Source organism: Balaenoptera acutorostrata, chromosome 3 (genome assembly GCF_949987535.1).
Source record: "Balaenoptera acutorostrata chromosome 3, mBalAcu1.1, whole genome shotgun sequence".
Classification (NCBI taxonomy): Eukaryota; Metazoa; Chordata; class Mammalia; order Artiodactyla; family Balaenopteridae; genus Balaenoptera; species Balaenoptera acutorostrata.
The window spans coordinates 148,109,947-148,128,322 of record NC_080066.1 but is presented as its reverse complement, the minus strand read 5'-3'; the positions used below and the strand labels follow the sequence as shown (position 1 = coordinate 148,128,322).

Genomic DNA, 18,376 nt, shown 5'->3' with positions numbered 1-18,376 from the left:
TAAAGAAGTCCAATTGAATATTTTTGAGGGGCCAAAAACCAAAAAGCAAAAAACCAGGGGAACACACTAGTGAGGAATATTTTCCTGATGTTCTGAGGTTCTCTTGCTTTTTGTCCTGCGTCTTTTGCATGCTGACCCTTGGATCACCTCCTACCCCATTCTTGTTGCATTTTATGACAAATTCTTGGTTGAAGATAGGCTGGGAATAGATTTATTGCTTTTATTTTTCTTATATGGATATTTTGTTTTTCTTTTTAAATCTAGTAACAATCATTTTATTTCACTTGCTTTTATCTTATTTATTTTTTTATTTTTTAACATCTTTATTGGAGTATAATTGCTTTACAGTGTTGTGTTAGTTTCTGCTGTATAACAAAGTGAATCAGCTATATGTATACATATCCCCCCATATCCCCTCCCTCTTGTGTCTCCCTCCCACCCTCCCTATCCCACTCCTCTAGGTGGTTACAAAGCACCAAGCTGATCTCCCTGTGCTATGCAGCTGCTTCCCACTAGGGATATTTTTTTTTTTTAATTGAACCCTGATGTAATAGTTTTTAATACTTTATTTATTTATTTTATTTATTTATTTATGACTGTGTTGGGTCTCTTAGTTTTCGTGTGAGGGCTTTCTCTAGTTGCGGCAAGTGGGGGCCACTCTTCATCGCGGTGCGGGGGCCACTCTTCATCGCGGTGCGCGGGCCTTTCACTGTCGCGGCCCCTCCCGTTGCGGGGCACAGGCTCCAGACGCGCAGGCTCAGTAGTTGTGGCTCATGGGCCCAGTTGCTCCGCGGCATGTGGGATCTTCCCGGACCAGGGCTCGAACCCGTGTCCCCTGCATTGGCAGGCAGATTCTCAGCCACTGCGCCACCAGGGAAGCCCCGGGATATTTTGATTTGAACTCATTTTAGCTTGTTGTTAGTCCTGTCAAGATACTGCTCGTCTCATTTGGGTGTGTAATGGCGGCCATTGCTCTGGAGGAGTGGAGATGGTGGCACCCCCGCTGTCCAGATGGAGGCATTCTTGTGTACAGGTACCATCGGTTCTCCAAGAGGAAGTAAGAAACTTCTCCTTCAGGGAATGTGTTGAGGGCAGGAAAAAAAAAACATGTCAGGCATTGTTGGTAGAGTGGAACTCTGATCTTAAAAGGAATTAGAGTCCTTTCTGCTGTTAGACATGGGGCTGTAAAAAGTGCCATATTGTGTGGTTGGTTTTTCGCTGAGCCTCTAGTAATCTGCTTTCTCTCCACCGTATTTTCCCCCGCACACCCGCCGCCCCAAATTCCAAAATGGAACCATATTTTTCAAAGTGTGGTTTGAAAGTCACGTGCATCATAATTAATTAAGGTTGCTTGTTAAATTCAGATTCCTGGGCCCACTTCTCAGACTGAATTAGACTATCTGGGGATGGATCCTGAGAATCTGCCTTGGTTTTTTTTGCCCGTGTGGCTTGTGGGGTCGTAGTTTCCCCGACCAGGGATTGAACCGTGCCCCCTACCGTGGAAGTGCGGAGTCTTAATGACTGGACCGCCAGGGAAGTCCCAATCTGCCTTTTTTAAAAGTCCCAGATGATTTATCATGCATCTTACCCATAGAATCATAAACAACAGGATCTTTGACATTATCTTTATATCTTGACTGTGAGGGGAAACTGCTTCTAAGCCTTTTCTTCCTGATGAACTAGATCATTCTTACCATTCTCAACAGGAGGAGCCAGCTGCAGAACCCCTGCTGAGAAATTACAGTTAATGTAGCTCACTTTCTCAATTTCAGGTGTCAGTCTATCCCTCTGAAAGGATTTTTGCACCCAAACATGAAGTATTCAGTTTTAGTAGCTGCTGCTACAGTTTTTTGTTAGCTGCACCCCTAAAGACTCTAGGAGCAAGATTCCTATGTACCTACCCTCCCTGTGTGAGAGATAGGAGTTCCCTGCCCAGAAACTAAGAGAAAAGTTAGTGACTCTCGTGGAGCCCACAAACAGACCCCTGTAGAGTGGCCAGATTGCCGACATAGGAGCTTGGGTGGGAATGGGATGGGCCCAGATGCCTGTCCTGGGCAGACTCCTGCAGGCCTGACTAGAATCTGCAGAGGAAGTTCCTGTTAACAAATGGAAAGGGTGTTGCCAGAGGCCCCAGCTTTCCTGTCAGGGATGCCTGAGCTGATGCAATCCCCTGCTGCTGTGGCTGACCAAGTTTCTTTTTGTTGAGTCTTGTTCCCACCCCCAACTCCTCTTCAGTCCTACAGATACTGGTTTATTTGCACACTCCATGCTGATCTTGAATTGAAAGGCTTTCATTGTTTTTGAGATCAGTGTTTAGATAACACCACATGCCTGTGGCAGCTAGGACACCCTGTAAAGGAAACGCCTGGGCTCTAACAGCCCCATCATTCATTCCCTGTATGTGAATGACTGTGGCCTGTGTTTAGGACATTATAAGAACATTGCTCTGCAGGGGTTATTACTTGGGGCCTGCAGGAGTACCAGGCTTCTCCTTGATGTTTAGAGTTCTAGGGACTGTTTTCTAAGTCACTTCTCTCTTTACTTCCCTTCCAAACATAAGAGGATTAAAGTCTGTTTTGCCTAAGCCTTGTTTCCATACATACCTGCGGTACTAGAGCGTTCTTCCCTCTGGTGAGAAGACTGCTTTGGGGGACACAGGACTTACTGTGGGTAGTGGTGGTGCAGAATGTTTTTATGATTAGGCCAGGTTGGCAGCTTCCTTTGCACTGTGGTCCAGGGCCTCGTTTTCCCATGGGATATCTGCTTTCTTTTTTAAAAAACATTATAGTAATAATCTCTTTAATTTGTATAGCGCTCTGTCAGTTACAAAGATTTACACCACATATCATTTCATTATATCTGTATAATGATATAAATTTAACTGTATATAAAGAATATATTAAAGAGTCTTCAGAACCAAAATTAATAGCAGAGTTTCAGAGAAAAGATGACTTCTTGGATTTATGTTTAACACAACAGCATGTTGAAAAAACTAAAGTTGTGAATTCAATTATGTCAAATGGTCAAACAAGCTAACACTAATAGCAGGAGTAATTTATTCTCTATAAAACCTATAGACACTATTATAATTGTAAATTACTTTTAATTCCTTTTTTTCACATTTATAAACCTTTTTTTTTCTCTTTTGGTTGTTTGCAGGTGTTTTTTTTTTTTTTTTTTTTTTAGTTCAGTTTAGTTTTGTTTTTGAGATATCTCCTTTCTTGTCCCCTTAAACTTCTCCATCACTCTCTTGCCAGAAAAGAAATAAAAGAAAATGTGTTATATTCATTCAGTGTTAAATCTCTTCTGGTAACATACAGCTCTTTAAGTTTTCACTTGGTAAAATGCTATTAAAACTTCTTCCTTAAAAATGTTTCAAATAAGTCTGGCAGGCTCTAATTTATGTATCTCAAGGCCCTTTCCAGCTCTGATTCCCTAAATTTATAAACATTTTTTCTTAAACTACTAGAATCTCTTTACATGACCACAGTGTCTTGTGAAGCAGAGTGAGTTAATAGCACTGATGTGGCCCTCATTTCTATAGCATTCTCCAATGCATATACTTTTTTTTTTTTTAGTAAATTTATTTATTTATTTTTGGCTGCATTGGGTCTTCGCTGCTGCATGCAGGCTTTCTCTAGTTGCAGCGAGCGGGGGCTACTCTTCATTGTGGTGCGTGGGCTTCTCATTGCAGTGGCTTCTCTTGTTGCAGAGCACAGGCTCTAGGCACACGGGCTTCAGTAGTTGTGGTGTGCAGGCTCAGTAATTGTGGCTTGTAGGCTCTAGAGCACAGGCTCAGTAGTTGTGGTGCACAGGCTTAGTTGCTCCACGGCATGTGGGATCTTCCTGGACCAGGGCTCGAACCTGTGTCCCCTGCATTGGCAGGCGGATTCTTAACCACTGCACCACCAGGGAAGTCCCTCCAGTGCATACAGTTAATCTCACTTTCTTACCAGTAATTTGGTGTTCCAAGAATTAAAGAAAGAAAAGTTGGTTGACATGGACAATGAACAGTCATCCCTCTATAATAAAATAGTGTCCGGGTAATCATAATCAAGGAGACTGACTACTAGAAAGTTAAAACACACACCCTTTGTTACTTAGTACTGTATAATTGTTAATGTTCACTGCCATCCTAGTTAGCACATTGTAAGTATCTTCTGAGTCATCAAAGTAAATTATTTGGAACCATACTGTGTGACTTTTTAAAAATGTTATGAACATTATGAAACTACAGAAGAATACTGGGTGAACCAGATCATACCACTCTCTAGTAGAAGCTGGATAAATGGAATTATATATATTAGCCAAAGTATATTTTAAAGCTAAATATAAACTCTTTGGGAATTGTAAAGGGAAACAAGTCATCTTGCTTTTCTAATTGTTGTAACTGCTTGCTCTGTGTTTAAATTTTTTCTTTAATATTTATTCTTGAGTCGTGCCATATGAAATATAAAAATTCTCTGTAAACAGATTGAAAATTCAAAAATAAATGTGTAAGCAATAGAGTGATTATTATTAAAAAAAAAATCCAGAATAAACTAGAGTATCTTTTCTTGGCTGATGGTTCTTGTATCGCTAATTCAAAGGACAAATATATTCCTTAAATACCATCCATGATTAGCCAGTTAGTGTGGGCACCACTGACTTCCCAGAGTCTTGACAAGTATCTATTTGCTTATGTAGCTCAGGTAGATAAAAGAACTAATCATTTTAATATGTCTCTTCTTTCAAGATGCTTGTATTATCCTTTTCCTATAAATTTACTGGTAATTTGCCTTCCGGAGATTGAAGAGGGGAACCACCAGTTTAAATAACTTGCTTTAATGTAATCAAGGAGTCATCTCTGTCCTCTTTATTACCTTCTAGCCTACTGCATAAAAATAACTTTCTGCCAAAATTCAGATGTGCAAGCCTGACAGGAGGTCCTGGTACAAAATGCAGTGTTTTTTGCAGACTCTTGTCCAGCCTGCCTCATGCCTGATCCCTGTGCTTTCCGCCTTCCAGTTCTCTCCTGCGCTATGGGGGCAACCTATCCCTCCAAAGTGCCATGAGTGTGCGATTCAACAGCAACGGGACCCAGCTCCTGGCCCTGAGACGTCGTCTGCCCCCTGTACTCTATGACATCCACTCCCGCCTGCCTGTGTTCCAGTTTGACAATCAGGGTTACTTCAACTCATGTACCATGAAAAGCTGCTGTTTTGCAGGAGATCGTGACCAGGTAAGTGCCTTCTGCCGCCTGCATCCCACACTCATGCTTTCCTCTCAGATTTTTCTTTCTGTACTGGTCTTTATTTCTCTTTAGCCATGTCCGGTAGAAACAGTTGAGGGGAAACAGTAAGTGTCTGGAGACATTCTGGCTTAATAGTGAGTTTTTCCATCAGAGCTGCCTTTGGGTAATATGAGACACACACCATAAACCACAGTATGGTCTGAGCAACCTAGCTCTGCCAAGTTTGTGAACAGATTTTAAGATTCTAAGAGTGTGTCATTTCACAAGAAAGGAGGAAGTCCATGGACAATTAGCCTGCCAAAAAAAGACACCTTTTTTTCTGTATCAGTGAAACACAATGATGAATGAAACACTGTAAGTACCCTCCAAGAGACATACATCCTGAAGAGCCCCTTTGAATGGCACCTTTTTCTTGGATGAAATGGGCTGAGCAGCTTTGAGAGGAAGCCAGATGCTGACGTTTTTCCTTTTTATTGCCAGCATCACAACAGGGAAGGAGAACCCAAGCTGTGAGTTTCCAGCCTTTTCACAGTCTTACTGGGAATCGAGATACTGATGTTGACTTAGAGCTGGCAGTTTAAAAACATACCTATACCTTTGCTATACCTGTCTCTCTTGGCCATAGAAGTTCTAAAGTGGGTGTCAGTGAATGGATCAGTTGGACTGGTCTGAGTAATCAAGCTGAGTAAAGACAAATATAAAGAAAGATTGAACAAATAAATGGATAAATTCTTTTTTCTTGTCAAACACAACAAATCTTATTGCCGTTTCACATCTAGATTGGAAAAATAGAAACCTTAGTCTTGCTAATTCTTAGTGTTCTCTTTGGATCCATCAGCTATGTTAAACTTTGACATATAATTCTCACATGCTGTACTCCACTGCTTTAAAGTTATTTGTGGGCAAGGGGCATAAAAGAAATAGTTCTTTGAGAACTTGTGAAGACCCTGCTTTTTGAAGGTAGTAGCTAGGGTTTTTCTCCCTAGCTGAGGTAGAGGCTCCCCAACATCATAGCTTAAAGATGAGCATATGTAGTAGGAGCACAATAAATGCTTTTTTAATTGAGTTGCATGTTAAAGAAACTGAGAATATCTTTTAAGTTGTCCAGGCTAGGAATTTCCCCTTTTACAAATAGAGAATATATATCTAAATTCAGAATTTATATTTGTCAGAGTCCTAGGGCCTACTTAGCTGCAATCTACACTTAAAACCACTAGGTGGCCTCAGTTATATAAGCGATATCTCCTTGGAGAGGCCACAATGCCTGATAGACTTAGTTTTTATAGGCAATTTGTTTCTTGGGTGGAAAGAAGCAGTTTCTAGAGATGATCTGACTCACAATAGAATAGGTAATTTTTTTGCTCTGCAGAATGGTTGATTTAGTTTCATTTAGCTATGGAAATGACAACCAAGCCCCTGCCTCCCTCTCTACCTTGCTTCCTTGCTTTTGTTGATTTTCCGTCTTCTGTCAAACCTCTTATGCATGTGATTTTATTTCATTGAACAATAAAGAGCAGGCACTAATTGTAGAAATGTAGTGGTTTATTAGGTTTTATTACCGGAGACACAGGCCCTGAGAGAAAGGAGAAAGAGGTGAAGGAGAATGGATGTTGTGTTTTCTTTTAGTTCCTATGTTAGCAGCCAGAACCTGCCTGTGTGGAGTCCTTAAAAGACCCAGAACAAAGGCCTCTAACCAGTATGTAAGAACACATAGGCCATGGTTTCTCCACCTTGGCACTGTCAACATTTTGGTCAGATAATTCTTTATTTTGTGGGGCTGTCCTGTGCGTTGTAGGGTAATTAGCAGCATCCCTGGCCTCTCCCCACTAGATGCCAGTATCATCTCCCCCGGCTGTCACCCAGACAACCGAAAATGTCCCCAGACATTGCCCCTGATTGAGAACTTTTGACCTAGGTTATAATTACCCACTTTGAGATACAGGGGGACAGGTACAGATACTGCCATAGGCAGAGCCACACAAGGTGTTTTGTGGTGGTCCTGGTTATCTACATAGACAAGATGTAGTTGTTTTGGCCTTTCAGGTTATATATAATGATAAAAACATGGAATGGCTTTTGATTTTCTCTATTCAGATTTGACTGTTATGTATGATTTTTGTCCTATGGGAAGAGTTTGTGGGTAATATATTCTTTCTGACAAACTAGACTGCTTTTTGGTTGGGATAAGTGGTTTGCCATGGATAGAGGAGGATGGGAAATCATTGAGTCTAACTTCAAATCCATTTCAGAGTTAAAGTCTGTTTATATTCCCTATATAGATTATCAGAAGTATATAACCTAGGGAATAGGAAGTACAGAGATTTATGTTTGGCTGTTTTCTTCACTCCTTAGGGACTAAGAAATGTAGCTAATTCATCATTCTCTTGTCTCCAACGCCTGGCACACTGAGAGCACAATAAATATTTGTTGAAGTGAATCTTGAGTACTTTGGTCAATGTGTGGTTTTTAGCTTTCCAGGCCTAAGCCTTGTATAACTGTAAGTCAGGATTGATAAGTACCTGTTTTCCTGCTCAACTTCCAGGAGCTTTAGGAAGATGAATTAAATAATGGATTTTCAGTGAAACTAATCTGCTGAGCTTATACTTTCTAAGTGTAGCACAGGAGGCCAAAATTATTGGCTCATTCCTGAAACATGTCTCTCAAAAGTGATTTATGGGCTCTGACTTTCCACACTCAGGGCTAAAGCAGCAGCTGCCACAGTTACAGTATGATCTGCAGGACTGATATGTGTATTCTTTTTTTTTTTTTTTATAGTTTTTAATACTTTATTTATTTTTATTTATTTATTTATTTATGACTGTGTTGGGTCTCTTAGTTTTCGTGTGAGGGCTTTCTCTAGTTGCGGCAAGTGGGGGCCACTCTTCATCGCGGTGCGGGGGCCGCTCTTCATCGCGGTGCGCGGGCCTTTTCACTATCGCGGCCCCTCCCGTTGCGGGGCACAGGCTCCAGACGCGCAGGCTCAGTAGTTGTGGCTCACGGGCCCAGTTGCTCCGTGGCATGTGGGATCTTCCCAGACCAGGGCTCGAACCCGTGTCCCCTGCATTGGCAGGCAGATTCTCAGCCACTGCGCCACCAGGGAAGCCCTGATATGTGTATTCTTTGGCTGGTTCAGACAGGATCTTTTTAGCTGCTTTCAAATTCCAAAGCCTACCCTTTCCTTATATCGGTCTTTATATTTGATCTTTTTCTTGTATGCTTTGAGTACGCCCACAGCCCGAGGCTCTGTGCTCTGGAACTCTTCATTTAGTCCTAGGCTGGGTAAGTAACCATCCCAGAGAGGAATCTGCGAACTTCCATAATAGGAATGAACATGGTCAAGAAAGGCAGTAAGCGACCTATCTATCTGAGACAGTCTTCTGGCTTTTAATTACAGTATTACTCAGTCCACACAAATCAAACCATTATGCCAGAGAGCCTGTACTTCTTATAAGACTGTCCTAGGTTCACTAGGTAATTCATTAGCCCCAAAATGAAACTAACATTTCAAGATCAGAATAAAGCATAAAACCGACTGAGCCTACTTTGTGTCTTCCCCATGCTCATTGCCACCATTGTAGATCAATTCTAATTATAGAGCTATTAGAGATCATTTTGTACAATCCCTCCTTTTACAGATGAGAAAACAGGCTTAGAGAGGGTAGGTATACAAGTTAAGACATGTACAAGTTTGAGTAGGACTGGAACCCAGATTTTTTTTTTTTCTTTCTTTTTTTTTTTTTTTTAATGTGGGATCTTCCTGGACCAGGGCTCGAACCCGTGTCGCCTGCATTAGCAGGTGGATTCTTAACCACTGCGCCACCAGGGAAGCCCTGGAACCCAGATTTTTGAGCTCTCAGTAGAGACTCCTTTTCACTATACAAAAGGTCACAACGTAATGCCTTAAGCAAGGCAAGCAGCAAAAATGAGTGAGTTGGGCTAGAAGTAAACAACAGTGAGTAGTGGGGACCGTGGCCAGCTGGAGAGCCCACCCCATCCTAAATCTAAGTGAATGCCATATAAATGAAGCTTTGACTCAGCTTCAGCCCATTGTTGCCAGGAGGGCCTTTGGTTTTTTTCAAGGAAAGCCAGAAGTAGAGATTTGTTATGTGAAGTTTCCTGATTTTTAAGTATTGCAGCAAATTCATACTTCACTGTATGAATTAAACAAACCTGTGTACCATAACACCTATTCTTTTCTAGAGCCACCAGTTTCAAACCTCTGTGCTTCAGCAGGATGTTTTTCTGTCATGTTTAGTTTCATGGTCTGTCACTAATTCATAGGTGAGTGGAGACACATTCCTTTTTCCTGTTTCCTACTGAACCTTTCCTAACTTCATGCCTTTTCATCCCCTCCATCTTATAAAATAAGAAAGCAGATATTTACTGAGCATCTACTGTGTGCCAGATGCTGTGGTAGACACATTCACGTGACTGCCAGTTCGTACCCTCTTTGAGATTTTCATTCAAACCCCTGTATATACACTCTGTCATCCCCACTTTTGGCTAAAAATACATGGTTTGTTTATTGCTAGTATAATCTTATTCAAGTTCGATAACTTCTATCATCAGATAAGGTGACATGAGTGACATCAGATTGGTTGGGCATCAACAGGAACAATTAGCCCCAAATAAAGCCTTAACTTTTTTTTTTTTTTAAAGGCAGCCCACCTTCTAATCTTGCAATATAATGAGGAATCTTTTAGTAAAACAGCAAACAGCATTCCTTCCTCTGGAGGCTGCCTGAACCCAGAGGTTCTCCTCCTTGCTTTTGTATCATACTTGGATTTTTTTTGTTTTTCATTTTCTCCCTGCAGCCTGACTAGGTACATTCTGTCTCCCAAGCTTCACACTCCCCTCTGTATACTTAGTGAGCCAATCTCTTAACAGGGTTAAAAAAGGCCAATTTTCCACCTGCTAGCTTTTCTGGCACACCCTTGTAAGACAGCACCCAGCTCTTGTTCCCTTTCTTTCACAGTTCCTTAAACGGCTCTTGCCCTAGATTGCGAGAGTCCAGCAGAGCACCTCAGGCTTCTGGGAAATAAGTCTTTCAGGCTAACTGGTTTGTGTGGCCTGGAAATGGACAGTGTGGTAATTTAAGTCTTCTCTTTCGTTAGTCTCATCTAACACCTGGCCTGGTAATCCCTACATCTTGCCGAAAGTGGGATAGGGAAGGAAGCAGAAAGAATAATAAAGTTTTCTTGAAAGAGCTGAGCCCTGGAGTGTCTGAACATTGGGATCACTTACAGAGGTCTTTCTTTTGAACTTGACAGATGGCAGACCCCTAAAATCATGATAATTACATCATCATATCTCATCCCCTGGAAAAAAGAGCTGACTTGTACCCTGTGAATCCAACAAAACGGCCTTGAATACATGGCTTGGCCTCAGACATTACGTCACCACTCAACCTTTCTGTGTTGACATTATATGGGTATAATAGAGGTGTAGGAATTTGCCAGGAAGTGCACTCCAGGCCAGTAAAGGAACCTAGAAAGTTATAGCTCCGCTTTTTTTTTTTTTTTCTAATAACTCCATGCAGCCCTGATTAAGCTCACGTGGGGGCCTGGCATGCCATATGTTCTCCTGAAATAAAAGTACACTTTTAATAGGGGAGATTCAACTCTCAGATTCTATCCTTTGACTTGCTTTGTGTCTTTAAGCTAACTTTTTCTTCTTCTCCTTGCCTTTCTTTTATATCATATTTTTTGCCCTTTAGCTTCTAAAGCACTTGCATGTCATACTAATCCTCCCAGGAACCTTTGGGTATAGTTGAACAGGTTTCATCCCCATGTGAAACTAAGGTCTAGAGTAGTTTGAAACTGCAGATCTAATCAGTAGCTGAACCAGGACTAGACTCAGTCCATTGCCTATGATTGAACCCTCTTCCTCGTAGGCCTGCTGCCACCTGTGTTTTCAGATCAAGTGGCGATAGCCTCTTCCATGGGCTGATGAGGAAGAGCTGAACACAGAATGTTATGGCAGAGGAATTCCTTGTTGTATGTATTTTTTAGGTGAATATTTTAGGAGACTCTTTACTTTATAAAGAGAAGGTAGCATGAAGATAACTTGTTTATTAAATCAGCTATTTGTAAATCTTTTTGACTCCTGAACCTCTTTGAAAGTCTAAAAGCTTTGAACACCATTTCAGAAAAATGTACATATGCACATCGTTTTGCATGTAATATTAAGGAGTTTATGGAATTCCTGAAAACTAGGGGCTTCAGGTATTAGCAATCCTGGATTAAGATTTTACTCAAGGATTAAACCGTCTTTTAGTTCATTTACTGATGTAGAACTTAGAAAGCTTACAAGGTTTTGGAGTATATGCACACCTGCTAGATATAGTCTGGTTTTTAATTGTTAAGCTGAAAAGGACCACTAGGTGACCTGATTTCCTCTTAGGAACAAATGGAATTGATGTGATCTGGTGATACAACATGGCAGTGCTCCTTTAATATATAGTTCCTGACTAGGAGTTTGGGCTCCACTAGGAAATCCCTGGTAGATATTAATGATGGGAACAGAGTATAACCTGCTCTACCTGCCCCATTCTCCTTGTAGAGTTTAAGTAGCTTTACCTCTTTTTTGGGTATCTTAAAAAAAGGGAAAAGGGAAATAATATTCCTTCCTCTGAAAGACTGGAGACCTTTGCTTGAATAAAGAATATAAATACACATTTGCAGACTGAAATGAGTGATACCATCTCCCCACTTTCCAGTCCCCAAGTATAAAAACTAAGGCCCACAGAGGAGAAATTGATTGTTGAAGGCCGTTTGGTTGATGACCCCTCATCTTGCCCAGGTTTCCAAAAGAGTTTTGCCAAACAGAGATTCATCTTTAAGTAATGCAGCCTACTTTGTTACAAGCAGCTGTTAGAGATTTAGAGCATTTTTTTTTATTTCTTCCCTACTGATTATTCAACAGTTATTGGCTGTCTTTATGGAACTTTTTTATTATTATTAATAGAATTTTTCCTACTCAGAACCCATAACAGTTAGTTATTTTAATAAACCAAAGAATCCAGGAGCCTAGTGGAGCTGAAATGGCAAATGATCCAAAGAAGCAAAAATCATGTAACTTCACGTGCAAAAAATAGTGTTAATCTTATGGGTATGCATATTTGTGTGCTTTTATTGGTAGCCAATGGAATTGTATTTTCTCTTACCACAAATAAAATCAAATAAACCTATGGCTTTGGCCATTTCCAAAGAAAAATTTTCCTGTTTGCTTTGGATAGTATTTGTGACAGGCTCTGGGTATAAGTGATATGATCAAATGTATATTATATACCAATTGGCAAACCTTTTACTGAAAATAATCTTATAGAGAGCACATCACAAAATGGTTCAATCATTTTTTCTCCCCTTCTGACAAAGGTCAGGGAGAAATGAGAGCTGTGTTTGATTTAAATGTTAAATAGCAGTTTCTCTGCTGTTGCTGATCCAGGCTAGAGAGCCATCTGGTTTTTCTATCCTATTCAATACAGTTAATTAGACAGGCGTGCCACTTACTGGAGAGTAATTAATCAATTACTGTGGGAGGAACCTTGGAGAGAACTGTGTAAATTGATCGGTACTCAGTGAATAATAGCTGATTGATATGTCTCTTTCTCCATCAGCAGATATTGGGGAATATTAACTGCTGTGCACACACACATACACACACGTTACACTTACACACACGTATCATATACATATATTTTACTTAGAGAAGTGGAGTGGAGAAATTGATCAGAAAGAGATTTCTCTGTTAGCAAAGAACCTAAGACATATTCTGGGTTATTTTTGGAGTATATCAGTAGATGGCCTGTTCCTCCTGCATGCTAGAACTTTTTCCCCTTTTTAACGTGGATTTTGGGTGGGTGAGAAGTGGGAGGCATTTTTTTGGTTTCAGGAGTTCTTGGAGGGGATGCTGGGCATTATAGCAGTCTACCAGAGTAGGGAGTATTATGTGAGTGACTGTTTTCTCTAAAGGTTAATAGATTGACAGAGGACATGTGGGCAAATAAGATAGTGACAGGGTGCTAATATGGTTTTTTTTCTTTTTGGTTGTTGGTGGTGGTGGTGGTCATGGTGGTGGTTCCTTGAAATCTATTAAGAGAAGCAGTTGTTGCTCTGTCCCTGTGCTTGAACAAGTTAATATTTCCATACTGACAGTGGATTAGATAAAATGCACTGGCCGCAGGTTAGCTCTACTTAAGATGACTGGGCTGCATCAAGATCAGTAAACAGGCTGCCCTCTTGGGCTACGGAATGAATGAACAGTGAGAGATGGGGTTAGAGTGTAGCCGACCTTTAACCTTTGTGGCCGGCTGGGAAGGATTGTGGATGGTGTGGATCCACACAACAACTTATGCTCATTTTTGCATTGGTATCACCCATCTTACCCACAAAGCCAAGTTAAAATTAAGTATGTCTTCCACTCTCTGATCTGAAGTAGGCTGTGGGTCTCCTACCTCGTCCTATCCCCCATACCTCAGAGCATTTGGGGAAGTGGGGCTTCTATTGCCTAGATAATGGACTCCCTAAAACATTCTTTCTCATTCGGAGCCCTGCCCTATCTATCTCTGTTAGGATACAAGGTGAAACACTCATGTGAAGTGAGTTGGTTTTTTTTAAAATTATTTTATTTATATTTTACTTTTGGCTGCGTTGGGTCTTCGTTGCTGCGCGTGGGCTTTCTCTGGTTGCGCGAGGGGGGGCTACTCTTCGTTGCGGTGCACGGGCTTCTCATTGTGATGGCTTCTCGTTGAGGAGCACGGGCTCTAGGCACGCCGGCTTCAGTAGTTGTGGCTTGTGGGCTCTAGAGCGCAGGCTCAGTAGTTGTGGCGCATGGGCTTCGTTGCTTTGCGGCATGTGGGATCTTCCCGGACCAGGGCTTGAACCCTTGTCCCCTGCATTGGCAGGCGGATTCTTAACCACTGCACCGCCAGGGAAGCCCCCTGAAGTGAGTTTTTAATTTGTCACTCACCCCTCAGTCAGAGGCTTCAACCTCCTTCAACCTGGGAGGAGAGGAGTCTTTCCAGCTGCTCTGATGAAGTTAAATGTATCTCTGGACTCAGTCCACTTGAAATGATGTTTATTTCTGCAAAGGTTTAAAAAGAAAGAAAGGGAAGAGAGGGGAGGAGGGAGAGAAAGAAAGAGAGATAAAGGAAGAAGGAAAGAGAGGAAGGGAGGGATGGAGGGAGGGAAAAGAGAAAAGAAAAAAGAAAAGAAAAAGAGCTCCTTTGGCTACCTTGTGGTTTTTTTGTTGGTGGTGTTATTTGTTTGTTTGTTTGCTGCTGCCACGCGCATGCAGGATCCTCAGTTCCCCAACCAGGGATCAAACCCGTGCCCCCTGCAGTGGAAGCACGGAGTCTTAACCAATGGACCGCCCCTACCTTGTATTTTAAAATAGCCCAGAGCTCTGTCCCTTCTCCTAGAATATTCTTCTGTTCTTCTCCCAGATAGCCATATAACTTGCTCCCTCATTTCCTTCAGGGCTATGCTCAAAATGCCATATTATCAGAGAGGCCTTCTGTGACTACCCTGTATAAAATGAAACTAACCACCCCCAGCACTCCCTACATACCCTAACCTGCTGTTTAATTTTTCTCTGTAACACCACCACTGGACACATTACATACATATATTCTTTATAACTTTTTTTCCCCTACTTACTCTTCACTCACATTATATATGCATAAAATTCTTTTCCTCTCCCCACCCAATAAAATGTAAGTCACATGAAGGTAGGGACAGGGTCTTTTTGATCAGTCCTTTCCCTGGGACAGTGCCCAACACTCTAGACATAGTAGACATTCAGTAAATACTTGTTTAATGAATAAACGGATGAACTCATTTTTATTTCACTCTCTCAGCGGTATCCTAGGCAGCCAACTTTTAATGTTGGAAGGGGCCCAGCAGACAACCAAGAAATGCCATAAATGAATTCCTCAGGGCAGTTTTGTGATTCCGGTGTGTGTGAACAGTTAAACAGTCTGACTAGCCGGCAGTGGGTCGAGACCCCCTCCTTGGAAATTATCCTGAGCTGTTCCCTTGTGGTGGCTGCAAGAGGAAGAAAGGGGTCAGGAGTTGCCCTTGTCCCTGAGAGGAAGCCTGTACATTGTACTCATTTTCCACCTATTTCTGGAGCTGTCATACTAAATCCAAGAGGCCTCAACTCTGTGGGAGTTTTCTTCCTTCTAAGGCAGCCTTGTGCGTCAGCTTTCTGTCTGGGAGTCCCCTTTTACCTTTTCATGGCTTTCCCTGGTGAATAGTTGAGCAAATGGGAAAGCACTGATCCTTTGCAATGAAATAGTAAAACCTCTGATAAGCCCAGCCTTGGTTCGCTCTTTTTTAATATTTATTTTTCATTTGTTTAGTCTGGGGAAGATATTGGGGAGGGGTGTGCACAGGGTAACAGGAATTCTCTATATGAAGTTTTATAGCCTCTTTTAAACACAGAGCATGAAATGAGGAGCTGTTGAGTAATAAATATCTTTTATATATAAATTATTAGTGACAGTTCTTTTGTGTTCCCTCCCCCATGTGTCTTAATTTGGGTTCAGGTTTCAGGTGCAAGTAATTTATTTGGAAATGCAGTAAATATCAGAGGAGTGGAAAAGTGAGATAGGGAAAAGAAGGATGATTCAGTGAGCCAACTACAACTGTGGGCAATTGGAGTTTGATTCTGAGGGGAAAGGGTATAGAACACACACTTCAGGGTTATTCTCCCTGGGATCTAGGCAGCTGGGATATGAGTCACTGCTGGAGCCTGCTCTCAGGGAGTGTTCATTCCCTAGAGTACCCTGCAGCCTCCTGAGCTTTTGAGAAGCCCTTAGGCAAAGAGATATGGATACTGGCAGTTGGAGGTCAGGTACACTAAGCAGTAAGGCCTGAGGGACATGAGCAGGGTATGAAGGAGTGAGTTACCCGTGCTTCCTGTTTCTGTTAAAACAGTAGACTGCATGAGCACCATAGCTTTATCTTTCCTCTTTCCTTTGCCTTTTTCTACCACATCTTTACCTATGGGTGGCTCAGGGCTCAAATCTGTCTTGCCTTGACTTTTGTGAATCAGCAGGCACCTTATTTCTCAGAATGGCACCTAGTGATCTCGACTTCATGGCAGGGTAGCTGTGTACCTACATGTGTATTTTCTACTTGGTTTAAGCTCCTTGAGAACCCAGGTACTACCTTATATATCTTTGTAAACACCAGAGTGCCTGGCATATCAGTGCTCGGTTCGTGTGTGATTAATGAATTTTTCCCCCTAACTATTGATAGTAGGTAGTTTTGCCAAACAGGCTGTGAGAGAAAAGCCTTTGGGCTCCTGAATTCCAACTTCCTAACTTCAAACAAGATAGTGTCATAAACTGCAGGGAGTTACTGGATGGACCCTAAGTCAAGACAATGAGGGTTCATCTTTTCTTTTTTCCTTCTATTTTTAAGGGAAAAATATTTAAGTATATTGTAGTGATAAGTACATTAACATTGTTGTGTAACCATCAGGAGCATCTATCTCCAAAAGTTTTTCATCTTGCAAAACTGAAACTCTGTACCCATTAAACACTAACTCCCCTCCCTCCCCTGCCCCCAGCTCTTGGTAACCACCATTCCACTTTGTCTTTATGAATTTGACTACTCACTTACTCTAGGAACCTCATAAGTGGAATCATACAGTATTTGTCTTTTTGTAACTGGCTTATTTCACTTCTCATAATGTTCAAGATTCATCCATGTTGTAGCTTGTGTCAGAATTTCCTTCCTTTTAAAATCTGAATAATATTCCATCGTGTGTATGCACCACGTTTTGTTTATACATTCATCTCTTGATGGACACTTGGGTTGCTTCCCTCTTTGGCTGTTGTGAATAAAGCTGCTATGAACATTGTTTTATAAATATCTCTAAGAGATCCTGCATTCAGTTCTTTTAGCTATATACCCAGAGGTGGAATTGATGAATCATATAGTGACTTTATTTTTAATTTTTTGAGGAGCTATTTTCTGTTTTTTTGATAGTAACCATCCTAATGAGTGTGAGGTGGTATCTCCTTGTGGTTTTGATATTAATTTCCCTAATGTTTAGTGATGTTGAGCATCTTTTTGTGTGCTTTTTGGCCATTTGTATATGGCCATTATACATTTCTTTGTTGGAAAATGTCTGTTCAAGTACTTTGCCCATTTTTAAAATCCTGAGGTCTTTGGTTTCTGTTGTTGAGGAAACTTTTAAGTTGAAGTGTAACACAATTAGACTTTGAATTTCCTTATTTTCAACATACTTATGTAGTGACTCGTCAAGCAACCGTGAGCCAGCAGTTTAGGGACTTTCAGCTCTGATCTGGCTTCCATCATTCCTTCACAGAGTAATCATAGAATCTTAGAACTAAATGAGCCTCAGAGGGTATCTTAGTCTGTTATGGCTGCCACAACAAAATACCATGGACTGGGTGGCTTATAATGTCAGTAATTTCTTTCTCACATTGTGGAGGCTGGAAGTCCAAGATCAGGGTGCCAACCTGATTGGGTTCTGGTGAAGGCCGTCTTCCTGGTTGCAGCCTGCTGACTTCTCACTGTTTCCTCACATGGTGGAAGGGCCTAGGGAGCTCTGCCGGGTCTCTTTTACAGGAGTGCTAATCCCATTTATGAGGGCTCCACCCTTAAGGCCCAATCATCTCCCAAAGGCCCCACCTCCTAATATCACATTGGGCATTAGGATTTGAACATGTGAATTTGGGGGGACACAAACATTCAGACCATAGCAACGAGCAACCAGATGAGGAAACTGAACCCACTTCTTTTTCAGCTGTGCCCTGAGCCAAATCACCTAGCCCCTGTGGATAGCATTTTCTTCATCTTTGAACATGAGTTTCTTTCCCTCCTTTCTCATGTTATTACTAGTGTTTTGAAGACTGGTAAATTGATTTTTAATGATTACGAAGTATTTAGTAATGTATTCATTAGGCATGAGGTTGTGTATATGTTGGACTTACACTTTTTGGATGTACACAGTGTCATTTTTAAGTCAGAAATTTTCTTTAGAAAACTGTAGGCCTTTATTTTTCTAGGGCAATAAGCAGATGGGACCAAACGGCAGGAAGTAATGCTGACCTAAACTTAAAGCAAAGCACTTTTGTTAATCTTTGGAAATAAATGAAGTCTCAGA

At 41.3% G+C, this 18,376-nt stretch overlaps 1 protein-coding gene across 3 annotated transcripts in view; it reads left to right on the top strand.

Moving 5' to 3' along the window:
• Positions 1 to 18,376, top strand: part of DCAF5 (DDB1 and CUL4 associated factor 5) — a 105,471-nt gene that overhangs the window by 54,048 nt on the left and 33,047 nt on the right. For all 3 annotated transcript variants that reach the window (XM_057543725.1, XM_057543727.1, XM_057543726.1), the window contains exon 6: positions 5,008 to 5,221. In XM_057543725.1, the coding sequence (XP_057399708.1) occupies positions 5,008 to 5,221 (214 nt within the window). The remainder of the gene's footprint in view (positions 1 to 5,007; positions 5,222 to 18,376) is intronic.